Source organism: Caenorhabditis briggsae (genome assembly GCF_000004555.2).
Source record: "Caenorhabditis briggsae complete genome, chrX, whole genome shotgun sequence".
Lineage (NCBI taxonomy): Eukaryota > Metazoa > Nematoda > Chromadorea > Rhabditida > Rhabditidae > Caenorhabditis > Caenorhabditis briggsae.
In genome coordinates, this window is record NC_013491.2 from 8,374,728 (window position 1) to 8,387,380 (window position 12,653).

At 38.6% G+C, this 12,653-nt stretch overlaps 2 protein-coding genes across 2 annotated transcripts; one reads left to right on the plus strand and one right to left on the minus strand.

Annotated features, from left to right (window-relative positions):
• Positions 1–5,519, minus strand: CBG14180 (the record flags this gene model as incomplete). Its single annotated transcript, XM_045239465.1, has 14 exons — positions 1–182; positions 505–588; positions 637–876; positions 1,445–1,554; positions 1,602–1,760; positions 1,807–4,017; positions 4,066–4,161; positions 4,210–4,387; positions 4,434–4,627; positions 4,672–4,811; positions 4,858–4,948; positions 5,001–5,178; positions 5,232–5,364; positions 5,412–5,519. 14 exons carry the CDS (start codon positions 5,517–5,519, stop codon positions 1–3), a joined length of 4,104 nt encoding a protein of 1,367 aa, XP_045095348.1.
• A 4,305-nt stretch (positions 5,520–9,824) lies between these two features.
• Positions 9,825–12,582, plus strand: CBG14183 (the record flags this gene model as incomplete). Its single annotated transcript, XM_045239466.1, has 11 exons — positions 9,825–9,994; positions 10,042–10,161; positions 10,206–10,469; positions 10,672–10,871; positions 10,923–11,128; positions 11,583–11,698; positions 11,744–11,978; positions 12,028–12,161; positions 12,210–12,282; positions 12,329–12,477; positions 12,564–12,582. 11 exons carry the CDS (start codon positions 9,825–9,827, stop codon positions 12,580–12,582), a joined length of 1,686 nt encoding a protein of 561 aa, XP_045095349.1.
• Positions 12,583–12,653: the final 71 nt, after the last annotated feature.

Genomic DNA, 12,653 nt, shown 5'->3' on the forward strand with positions numbered 1-12,653 from the left:
TTAATAGTCCATGTATCCATTGAAGTTGGCCTTTCCTTGAATGATTTTTCCGAGGCCTTCTTGATCCTTCATTGATCTACAGACAGCGTCGCAGATCTTATTGAGTTTTGGGTACAATGGGTCGCATTGTTCAACCTCACAACATCTCAGATCCAAATATCTCAGCCCTTGATGAATGATAACTGCAAAAATTAAGTTAGAACATTCTCGCTAAATTCGGGTGCGGGCTAGAGAAACGTTTTTTTGTTGATGTTGGATAAGATTTTTATTGGAATGATCTTTTTGAGTTTTGGAGCCCCACAAAATTCAGTCTTGGTTCCTTCTTAAATCCTCCCCATTTATGAAAACAGAAAAATGCTTTTAAAATGATCACAGAAGCTTTATTTTCACTCAAAAAAATTCGATAATTTTCCTTGAAAGACCCGGGCCGGGCCGATAAATACTCTTCCCGGCTCGGCCCGCGGCACGTCGAGTTAGAGTTTTATCAGCAAAACAAAGACTTACGCGACTCTTGGGATCCTGGAAGTCCAACGTGTTTGGTAATATGGTCAATTTGACTTCCAATTAGATCTTGACCGTTCTCATTGTCTGAAAATACAGTTTATATATTATTTTTCATCAGAATGTATTGCTCACCAAGAGGTTCCTCAATGAATTTGAGAAGTAGATTGACAACACTAGTCTCTCCAAGGCCAGTCAGCTCGGCACCGTCATCAATGTCCAAAATATGGAGAGCCATCTTGGCCACTCTCTTTCGGAAGAGATAAGCCTTCTCAAATTTGGCCAATCTCTTTTGCATGGCCCGCTTTTGGAATTCGTTGTGCATGGCCATGTTTGTATGGCCGTCGACGAGGAATTTCAATCGACGATACATATCTGTAAATATCATATTCAACTTGACGGAGTGATAAAAATATTGCCAGTATTTGTTAGTCAAGTTCTGGGCGTTCTATTAAAATTAAGACTAGGAAAAATTAGCAAGGTTGAAAATAGCGGGAGTGTTTTGACGTGAAGCCGGCACATAATTTGAAGGATACCAATCTTTTGATGTCATTGGGGTACAATGCGAATTAGGTGTACAAAATCCTCGATTTGGTGTTACGAAATACTTGAGAAAATGCGATTTTTGTATCCCCGAATCGTAGGTTTTGTACACCCGATTCGCTTTGTACCTTGTTGAAATTAACACGACAGAGAAAAAAAAACGAGTGAAAAAGAATTGTATTTAGTAAAAACTTTCTTAGGTGTAGTCAATAAACCAGCTATCGGTGGACGCCGAGGAAAAGTCAGCTTTTTCTGAGTCCTGGTTAGAATTGACTTTTCGGCAACTACTGAAATACTGTGGACCAGTGTTAATGGGGTGAAAAAGAATTTGTTGGTTCAAAACTTTCCACCTGGTTTCTTACTCCTGGTTTCTGTAGAATACCACTCAAACCATACTCACCATGGAATCCTTGATGTGAAGATCTCTCGACAAAGGGCTTTTCTGGATTGGCCATCAAAACCTCGCGAACCGACAAATCTGAAGCAACCTGTCGTTGACCTGCTCCAATTCTTAAAGAAACCGTTCAAAATATTATTTTAATCCTTTAATGACTTACTGAACCGGATCAGCTGGTGGTGGAAAGCCTTCTGCTCCATCCTCATCAGATCGCACGCCCGGACGATAGTCATGGACAATCACATGCTCATTGCTCGGCTCTTCGGAATCAAGACGAACGGCAGGCTGGACGACTTCTGGGACAATCGATGTGGAGCACCTGCAAAAGAACTGTAATTTTTTGGTTATGAATCAATATGACTTACCCGTTAGAATCCGTCATCTTGATAAAGATTGCGTTCTTGACGAGCTGTGTGCCAATGTCATCGGCGAAATGCATCTCAATGGTGGTCATCGGAACGCTATTCTTCACAGCTTCATCTTCATCTTCATAATTCAGACGTTCTCGTCGGCGTTGTCTCTTTTTTTGAGATTTTGATAGTCGAACGTCTTGATTTTCGATAGTCGACTCAACGGCTGCCTCAATAAATTTTCCATCCTTAGCCCACATTTTGATTTGATCCATACTTTGAGATGTTTTTGTTTTAACCTCTACTAGAGGCTGCTCCTCCGCTTTTGGCTCCTCCGCTTCCTCGACTGCTGGCTCCACAGGTATCAATCTCTGTTGCGACGCAACCTTCATTGCGGCAAGACGAGCTTGAGCTGCAGCCTGATTTGCTGCTTTTTTGGCTTTCCTGATAGCGGTTTTTGTCTGTTTTGGAGGTCCATCACTTTCCTGTGAAGCGGATGAAGAGTCTTCCGAGCTTTGTGATCCGGTTCTCTTTGTATCAGGATCAAATTTTTCCATCTCATTAGCGCTTTTCTTGTCCTTTCCATTTTTGACAACGTCTGATGATGTTGACTTCTTCTGATCTTTGACCACTGGGTTTGGGGGTGGAGCATCATCAGTTCGCTTCAACTGCGCATTTGATTCCCCAACGGTGCTGTCAGGAACATCTGATTCTTCGGATTCAAGGGAAGTCAGAACTGTTTTTTTCTGAGTAGTTGGAAGGTTTTGAGAAGGCTTGATTTCGTCTTTCTTCGTCTTCTCCGCAACTGGCTGAGACTTGGGCGACTGATTAGTTCCAGATTTTGCATTTTTCTTCGAAGAAGCCGGCAAACTATTAGCAGCGTTTTTTCCTTTTGTATTCTTCTCCTCTGCGGTTGGCGAAGATGTGGATGGCTGCTCATTTTGGGATACGGCTTCGGCAGAAGGTCTTGAGTCATCAGATTGTTTCTGCTGAGCATCTGGTAAGCTTTGTTGAGTCTTCTTCTCATTAGATTTATTCTTGTCAGCATTAGGTGGTTGTGAGGGACCCTCTTTTCCATTTTTCTTATTGACAGAGGTAGTTGAAGCATCAATGGTTGTAGCATTCTTGCCGTTTTTCCCTCCAAATTTCTTTTCATGTCCTGCCAGTTTCTGTGAATGTCCAAATTTCGTGCTTGCACTACTTCCAGACTCATTCGATTCTCTAGATCCCTCAGATGTCAGAATGTTTGTTTTCCTTCCTGGTAGTGAGAACTGGTGGATCTGTGCGGCACTAGATTTATCTTTCATCACATTTAGTTGAACTGACGCCTGCTTCTGTTTGGTCTCCTTCATTTCGGTTACATTTTGATTGTTTTGATGATCCTTCCCATTCTGAGAACCGTGTCCGCAAGAATAAGCATCACCTTGCTGTTTCCTACGACCAGATCGATGACCAGACCAACTTCCAATTCTGTCAGACGAGTTTGAGCCATCCTGTTGATGTCCATCATTTCTTGGAGCAAATCTTTGCTGTACACTTTCATTGGTTTTTGAACCGACTTGCTTCCATTGAGATTCATCTTCCGAGAAACTTGTCCTTGCACTACTTCCTCCTTTCAGAGACTCTGATGGAGTAGAAACGTTGACTGCAGGCTTGTTAGTAGCACCTCGACTATCCATGTCTGGCTTTACAGCTTTCTCAGCAACCTTGGCGTACGAGAGCACTGGTTTGGCTGTCAACACGGCTGGCTCCACTTCTTCAGCTTTCTTAATCATGACCACATCTTTGGAAACCTCAGTCTTGGGCTTGGCAGCAGCTGGAGAGGGCTGAAGAGGAGGGAAACTTTCGGCCAACTTGTCAGTCATTTCCATCTTCAAAGCTTTTGAAGTATCGACCACTGGCTCTGAAACTCCTTGACGCGTCTTTGCAATTTTTCCAATAACGACAGCCTTTGGAGCCTCTTTCTTGAGAACTTGTTCCGGACGTGAGGAACTTTCTTCAGCAGAATGCTCACACTGGACATCTTCAGTTTGCTCGAAAGCTTTCGACACTCCACCTTGCTCTGCCTCGGATGTCTTTACGTTTCCAGACCCAGAACACTTCCCTGGAAAGAGATCATCTTCAGTGAACGGACGAGAAGAGAATTTGGTATCTGGAGAATCATTGTTAGAAGAATCATCTTTTTGGAACTTTTTGATAAAGTCAAGCCCAGATTGATGTGACGGTCTGAAAATGAAGAGTTTGGTATATATCGTCATGGTGACATTAACTTACTCTTTTTCGGTCTTCGAGACTGGATTATCAACCTCAGAATGAAACGTTTGAATGAAAAATCTTCCAAATTTTTCAATTGACCCGGGACGATTCCATCTGTAAAGCCAAGAATTATTTATTCGAAATCGCTCACTTAAAGCTTACACATCCAAGTACTCTGCCGTATTTTCTTTTTCGAAACGAGCAACAGCTCCTGGACCTTGCCTGAGCAATGCATAGAGGTACTTAGCATTCCCAATGTTGATCTGCTCCGTTATAAAACTCCACATTAGTGCATGTTCTGATTTTTCTTTTCTACGCAGAACCATTGCCTTGACGGTGTCTGTAATGAGGATTTCTCGATTGATACACTCATTTTTCAATCTAACCGTGAAGAACATCCCATTCTGGCCAATCATAATTAATCATTTCGTCAGTGTAACGAATTCTAAACTCTCGACAGAGTCCATTCTCATGTTGTCCCATAAAATGACAAATTTTTTCTTTACCGCTCGGGGCGTACTCTTCAACTGGGTTTAGTTTTTCAAGACGAACATTTTCGTTCATGTATTTGTCGAACTCCCTGAAATAATAAAGGAATGTTTGGAATCTTGCAATCATTCGAACCAGTTATCCTCCTTTTTGATTGGGCCTCCAAACAGAAGACGTTGCCGAGCTGAACGGCTGTGTTTTTCCGCTAATCCCATTTTTTTGGGAGAGTAAAGATAATGACTGAACAACCAGTCATCTTTACCATAAACGTGTAGCTGCAAAATTACAAAGTCTCATATTTTATTTTGTTAAATTACAAACCGCATCCTCATTCAATTCCTTTCTAGTGATTTTAATTCTATTCTCAACTCTAATAACATCTCCTTGTTTCCATTTTCTTGGCTGCGCCCATCTGAAAATGGTATTCTCATCAAATTGCTGTACTTCGCCTCAAAATTGCTCACTCGTTTGCACGGGAGAAATTCTCAAATTCGAAATATTCCAAGCCAAAACCAGTATCAAGACATTGATTGATGTAATTGAGCGCAAAATTCCGAGTATAATTGAGTCGATTCTTTTGGTAAGCGTTTATAATTGTTTTGAGATACTCTATCCGTTTACCCATTAATTTATCGGCAATATCTGTAAATCTTTGAAACAGTGCAACACTTGCAATTGATATTAGATGAACCAACGTTCGACATTTGGTGTCCACATTGTGTCTTGAATGTAGAAAACAACGTAACAGTGATCATTGGGAGAAAACCGTATCTCTTTGATGAGTCCATCACTCTGTTCGAGCAAATAACTTCTGAAGGAGAGTTCTTCCTGAATATTTTCAAGAATTAAGAAGTTTCCAGACAGCTGAGTCTTACATCTTGACCGTTTCCCTTTTTAAAGTCCAATTTTACCATCCGAGAACCGACTGCCACCCTGGTCTCCTCAGCTTTGCCCTTCGACGAGCCGTCAGCACCAGGTGGCATTGTTCACGCTCCGCTGGTTTACTATTGCTCTAAAAATTGGAATATTGCACTTTCGAATTAGGGGCTGAATAGTGTATCAAACAGAGAAGTGAATTGTCTAGGAACCGCAGTGCAACCACGTCGTTTCCAACGAGGAACGGTTAGAGAGAGAGAGAGAGAAGCGAGGAGGAAGAAAGGAATAATAAAATAGATATGATAATCGGATGGTAGAGATAGGAGAGAGTATCTATTATTACACTTAGAAATACGGGAATGCAATTTTCAGAGGAAAAAAGACAGCAAAACTGTTCATGTAAGCTTCAGATAGAAAAGTACGCGACAATCATGAATTACGGAAAACATCAGAACTACAAGTAAATGTGAGCTGTCTCCATATTTATGGATCTGCATGATTGTCCCAATCATCTTCATAATCGCGCTCCACCTGTCAGTTACTAGAGAAAATCTTCGGGAAGATTTTAAATCAAACTACGAGACAATCGGGGTTGTACTGTAGTCCTCTGTTTTTGAAAAACTTTTCAAAATACTCTGCTTTTTTAAAGCTTTTTTCACTACCCACTCAAACATTTTTGAATGAATAGGCAGAATATGTGAAGGAAATTGAGCCAATATGCCGGAATTCGCCATCAAAGCGCCAAGACGTGAGCACCTCTCGCATTCAAAAAAGCGCTCTTTCTGCGTGTGGCAAGACGACGTTGTCGTCGCCTTACCCGAAAATCAATACGTCTGCTCAAATGACGGGGTAGCGGCATTGCCGCTCTGACTGACCAATTTTCGGAGCTCGTGAGGAGATTTGCATGGAAAAAAAGAGCATTTCTACCTTCAAGATTGGTTCAGCTTCTCTTTCTGATGATAGGTTTGTGGGATGGAGAAAAATAATGGGAAAATAATTGATTTCGAGCAGATTTGGGAATTTTGAAAGGTGTCTCAGTTCAAAATGCCAAAACACATTGATAATATTCTTCAAAAAGTTCAGGAAACTAGTTTTGGAATCTTGTGACGTGAGCAAAATCTGGAACATTATACAGATAAAATTGAAAATCTGTACGCCTAAATATTCATGAAAAAAACAAATTTCAAGCATTCAGCCTAGTTATACGTTATAAATTGAAACCCAACGACATTTCCGAAAAAAATCGAAATAGAAATCTAGTAGCTGACTGCAAAAATGATGACAAAGAGTAGAAACAGTAGAAGCTTTAGAATAAAATAAACCGAAGGCCGCGTCGGTCTTGCGTACAATGACGTCGGTCTTGCGTACAATGCACCAGACCAGACGACAAATGGTGGTTAGCGCGCGCACACACATCCACGAGGAAAAGAAAAAAGGACTGAATAAAACGGTTTTGATTTGAGAGTAAGTTTTTTGAATGTTGTTTTTTTTCCGAGAAGGCGTGGTCCAAGCAGATGTCGAACTGGAGGCAACACAGTGATGGCAGCTAAGAATTCGAGATGGTATCTGGTGAAATAGCGCGACTGATCGTCGATGGAAACTGAAAAAAAACCAAATTCGCAATGGAAACTGCGAAAAAAACAAAATGAGAAACTTATCTTGAAATTGCCAAGATTCGTATCACAAAATTTACAATGAAACAACGGCAAATGTGGTTCTGAAATACTGGGCATCGGGAAAAAGAGAATTAATGAAGATTTCACGAGTAATCGGAAAATCAGGCGTTCAGCTAGTTTAAGACGTTATTCGCGCACTTCACGGCTAAAATATATGGCTTTGATGCTTTCGAAAAGAGAGAAAATGGAGAATTTGTCAAATAACCCCTTGAATGGAAATGTGTCTACATTTGATCGTGGATTTGATACGTTGGGAATCGAAAACTGTTTGGTGTTCGTATTGGAAAAATAGCAAAAGCAAGAGGTTTTCAAAAACAAAATTCTTAAAAATAAAGCTACATCAACTTGCAGATGATGAGAAGCTAAAAAAAATTTTCCGAGTAAAAATGATATGAAGAAAATGAAAATCATTACGAAATTGCTGGAATTTCCGGTTTTTCTCTACTTTCCAGAATTTTCGAAGGGGGTTGATGTCAAGATGTGCAGATTTGAAAATTTCAATGAGGAAAGGGACATAAAAACATTATTAATCCATTTATCAAGTTAAAAGCTGAAAAACAAGGCAATTCTCAGCTATTTTATGAATGTGATGAGCAGAAGAAATACTTGGCGATGTAATAATGAGAAAAACCTGTGAAAAAACGGAAAATTTCATAGATACTGATCAATTGTCGGGTTCGAAGGTACGGATAGAAACCAATTACCGAAATTTTTGCAGTAGATCTTCCTCGGATTGATATAATGCAACCCCGCAAAATAAATAATGAAATATCTGACACACTGTGGGCTCAGTTCTGAAATAATGTTGTCTGAACAGCTGATTTCTATCTCGATTTTGGCTGAAACTAAGGTTTTCTGTTAGTAGCAGCTGCTTTCAAAGCGTTTTTCCTGTCAAAATACACAAATTTCTGAATTACAAGTGAAGAAATATGCATGGAAGTACTATCGATGAAAACGTTTTGCCGGAACTTTCGATAGAGAATATTTTCGCTGCTTTCCGTATGTGGTGGACGGAATACTTGGTGATGTTGAATTTCGGCGGAAGTGATTGGGAAATGAAATGTGACCAAAGTTTTTTCAGCTGAATCAGAAAAATTTTTGCGAAAAATGTATATAATTTAAGATTACCATCATATCTAACGCGCAGCAACAAGACGAATGGATCAGTTTTCCATTAAAAAACCTTGTAAGGTTTTCGATTATGTCTTTTGTAATAGAACACAACCGGAAATTGGAAAAAATCAAAAAAAAAAAATTGAAAAAAAATTATGATTGGATTGTTTTTTTTTTGAATTTTATAATTAGTTCTATCAGTAAGCACTATGTTTGAAAACACTCAAATTATTTTGTAGTCTGGAAACTATTTCATCGCTTTTATTGTCCCGATTGTAAAATTTTCCCGAACCTTCAGAAAAAATTTGTGAAATTTCGAAGCCGAATCGAATAAGAATTAGAAGTTCTGCATGGAGCGTTAAATCAAAGCTGACTGAAATCGCTACAAACTTGGTCTTTCGGCTTATAAATGTGTATTAGTAGTGTACTGATTTACTTCATACCGAATAAGAAATCTGCCAAAAACACACAAGAATCTCTGAAATTTGTGAAACAAGTCACCGTTTTCTCGCCAAACGAGAATTAAAAAGGTGCTACTGAACTTTCATGTACGCTCAGTTGCCCCTGGCCTCAAAAATTTTTGCTTCTTTACGAGAAAAAAATTGTTGAAAAAATGTTTAATCAATTGTGTCTCTTCGGGTACCAGGCCAGCTGAAAATTTTAATCAAATGACTACTCTAAATGTGACCAAATAAACGGAAATGAGTTTTCACCACCTGGTGAGGGGAGGTTTTCTTTTTTTTGCCTCTGGGAGACAGACAAAAGATGGATTTGAATATGCAAATGAGAATACTAAAAAAAATATTAAAAAATAAGGACAAAAAAGAACAATAGTAAAAACAAAAAATTGAAGGAAATTATACGATACCTAGTGTTTTATTCAACAGCAAAAAATGAAGTCAATCTGTCTGAGTATATCTGAAAGTCTTTCTCTGAATATATTTATCATAAGGAGAAGAAAATCGAAAATACAGAATACATTAACAGCTACCTGTGAGCAAGTACATTCTTAGCAATGAACTGGAAGTGCGGTCTGGTAGAATACAGCAAAACACATGAAACAGATATTTCCGCTCTTCTAGCCATGTCTTTAAAGTTCACAAAGAAAACCGCAAATGAAGATTTTAATCTAAGAAAAACGTGATGTTTGCGTTGCAAGAAAGAAGACTTTCCAATATCCCTGATTAAACGGCTCTCTGAGCCCAGACGTCGAATTCTAAAAAGTGCATGAAATGTGTACGTGCTAATCGTACAAAGTGTCTTGTAATATCATCAATTGATAAACTTCAAGTCCAGAAAATTTCCGATAACTCCCTTCTTATGTTGCCATTTTCTCCGTGCAATAATTTCCTAACGAAATTTCGAAAGGAAGAGTTTTTGAACCTTGTGAACTCGTGATTTTCCGCAAACTCGCCGCGTTGTGACCGAAAATGCTGAGTCCACAATCTCCTATCAATTTGTGCAAAGTGGCCATAGAAACATATGTAACGCCTTTCGTTGCGGTAAAATTGGGGGTGGAGCATGGAGATGGGAAGGCACGTTCTCGATAAGAGTTCTGGTACAGTATCCAACGCTTTGCTTGGGAAGTTTCATTCTTGTGGGAAGTAGGTGTGCAGGAGAAAAATGACGTTCTCGGTACCTCCGAATGTTCTATATATGTTATTCTGTTTTGTGTTGATGGATCTCATCAATACTATCACCGTACTAATATTTCCAACATTAGCAGCTACAATAAATGAAATGAATAACCACACACTAAAATCTCATTATGGAATTCAGCCTACAGATGCAAAGTAAGTCATGAAATCGAAAATTTTAAAGTTGAGATTTCAATTTTCAGTATTGCTATTTTGAATTCTATGATAACAACATCTGCTACAGTAGGAATGGTGTTTTCTTTATTTTTCATCATGCCGATAGCAGAAACCAAGGGAAGAAAATTAGCTGTTACATACTTTCGGTAAGAAAGAATTTCGAAATTTCAAATACTACAAATATTTTTAGCTTCATTATAACATTGGTTTGTTCATTCTGCCAACTTCTCTCAGCTTTGACCCAAGCAACAGAGCTATTCATTCTTGGTCAGATTCTAAATGGTCTTCAGATCCCGCTACGTGCATTTGTAACACTAATGTACATCACAGAATGTGCACCTGATAAGTATCGAGGTACTTTTCGTCTTGTACAAGACACCAAAGACTGCGAAAAAATTTCAGGCTTTGCCTCCTCTGCAGTTATCTTCTCTGACGTTATTGGTCAGCTTATCATGTATGTTTCAAACTTTTTTGTTTACATGTTTACCTCCTTCAAGTTTTATTATCAGTTTTCATCAGAAACCCATCAATTAAAATAGAAATTCTGCAAAATGGCCATTTTTTGGTTTGATTTTTGTAGTTATTGGAACCTTGACGCCGGATGTAGAGATAATAAAAAGATCGTTAAATATTTCCAGAAGAGAATAGTTTTGCAGGTTCTCCGTTGGTTCACCAAGTGCCCTCGGAAAACAGAACACATGGTTCATCTTCCCATTAGTCGTTATCATAAGTTCGATAGTGAATTTCGGCATGGCTGCTCGACTACCAGAATCTCCGAAATGGCTAGTTCGACAAAATCGGTTGGAAGAGGCGACACAAGCCATAGAGTTTTATCAAGGCGACAGCTGCAATTTGAGTAAGAGAACTATTGCGAAAATCAAACTCATATGTTGGACACAAATTACAGATGATGTTCTGACATCTTACATAAAGGAGAAGAATTTGACACAAGAGGATAAAATCTCATTTCGGCAGGTGTGGGAGAATGACACAATGCGTGAGGCGCTCAAAGTTCTTTGCTCCGTTTCTTTGTTCCTGATTCTGGATTCTGGAGCTGTTCAAGGAACTTATACAATTCTTCTACACACCACTGCTGGGTACACAGTTCAAGAAGTATGTTCTTTCTTTTTGAAATGAACTCATTTAGAGTACTGAATAGAACTTTGGGGATTTTTCAGTGAAGTCCTGCAAAAAAGGTTAGGAATTTCGCTAATGCTGTGAAAAAAACAAAAATGCACTGAACAAAAATATAGCTTTTTTTGTACTTGAAAGTTTTTTTGCGAGAGTTCATCCTGATGAAAAATGCCGTTTGTAGCCGAAAAAGTGTTGAACATTCTAAAATGAGCATTGAAAGTTTCGCTTTGCCTAATTTTAGAAAAGAACGTTGTCAATTGAAGCTCTTATTTGTTTTGTTTACTGTTGTCTGAATTTTCCAGTCTTTTTTTCATAATAGTTAAATTCCAGACTTTTTTCATGATTTCAACATTTACTATCTTTCACTAAAAATGTCCAAATATAGTATCTTTTCTTGCACTTCCGTATATGAAAAAAAAAACTAAACTTCCAGACTATGAATATCAAATTGATTCTTACAATCCTTTTCTTCCCAACTCGTTTCATCGGAACTTATCTTCTGGATGCACTAGGAAGAAGACCAGTTATGGCAATTGCTGGAGTGATAGTGTAAGTTCTTATATGTCCCCTGAATAGGCAAAATTGATATTGCAGCTATTCAAAAACTTGGCTCATGCTTATCACTCAAATTATCATTTATTTTGTTGGACCTTCTCTTCTTACTAAAATTTTATGTAAGTTATCACTCATCTATCTTGTAACACAAATGATTCCAGATCTTGGCGTAGAAGCGTTATCCAATTCAACGTTTGCGACCGGTGTAGCTTCTCTGGGTATTCTATTTATTTCTGAACTTTTTCCACCGTCTGCAAGAACGACTGTTGCACAGGTAAGAGCACATTTATGATAACTTTCTCTTTCCAATCAAACGTTTGCAGGCTTTGATTATGGTCACAATGATAATCGACCTTCCACTCATCGCTTCTTTCCCAATAGTTTATGCAATCTTTGGACCCGGCTATTTCTTCATCCATATTTTTACTCAAGTCTTCTTTGGAACATATTTGTATAGGTAATCTACACTTGTGATAATTTCAAAACTATTTCGAAAGTTTTTTAGACACATGCCTGAAACCAAAGGACGAGCTGTATATGATATAATTGAAGCCATGGACCAAGACGTGGCGTCTAGAGTCAGTTATAAAACTTCGAACCTATTCTCAATCTTGTTTGTTTCAGACTGCTACATTTATTGAAGAAAAAACTCCGCTCATCCGGAAAAGGGTAAGTCTGTCATTTCCGTCTGTTTTTCAAATTACATCATATTTTTTCAGTCCGCAACACTTGCCTTCAAACGAAACAGCATACTCAACACTTCTCGGACACGGGTAAGAATGATAAGAAAAGCACAATGATTGCAAAAAATGCTCGTTTTTTTCCAGGCTCTCAGTTTCGACCACAGGTTAATTCCAAGCAAATTCGAAATTTGCTGATAAATTTAATTTCTTGTTTCATGCACTTTTGTATGTACATATTGCCATAATTTCAATGAAGTATTTTTTAA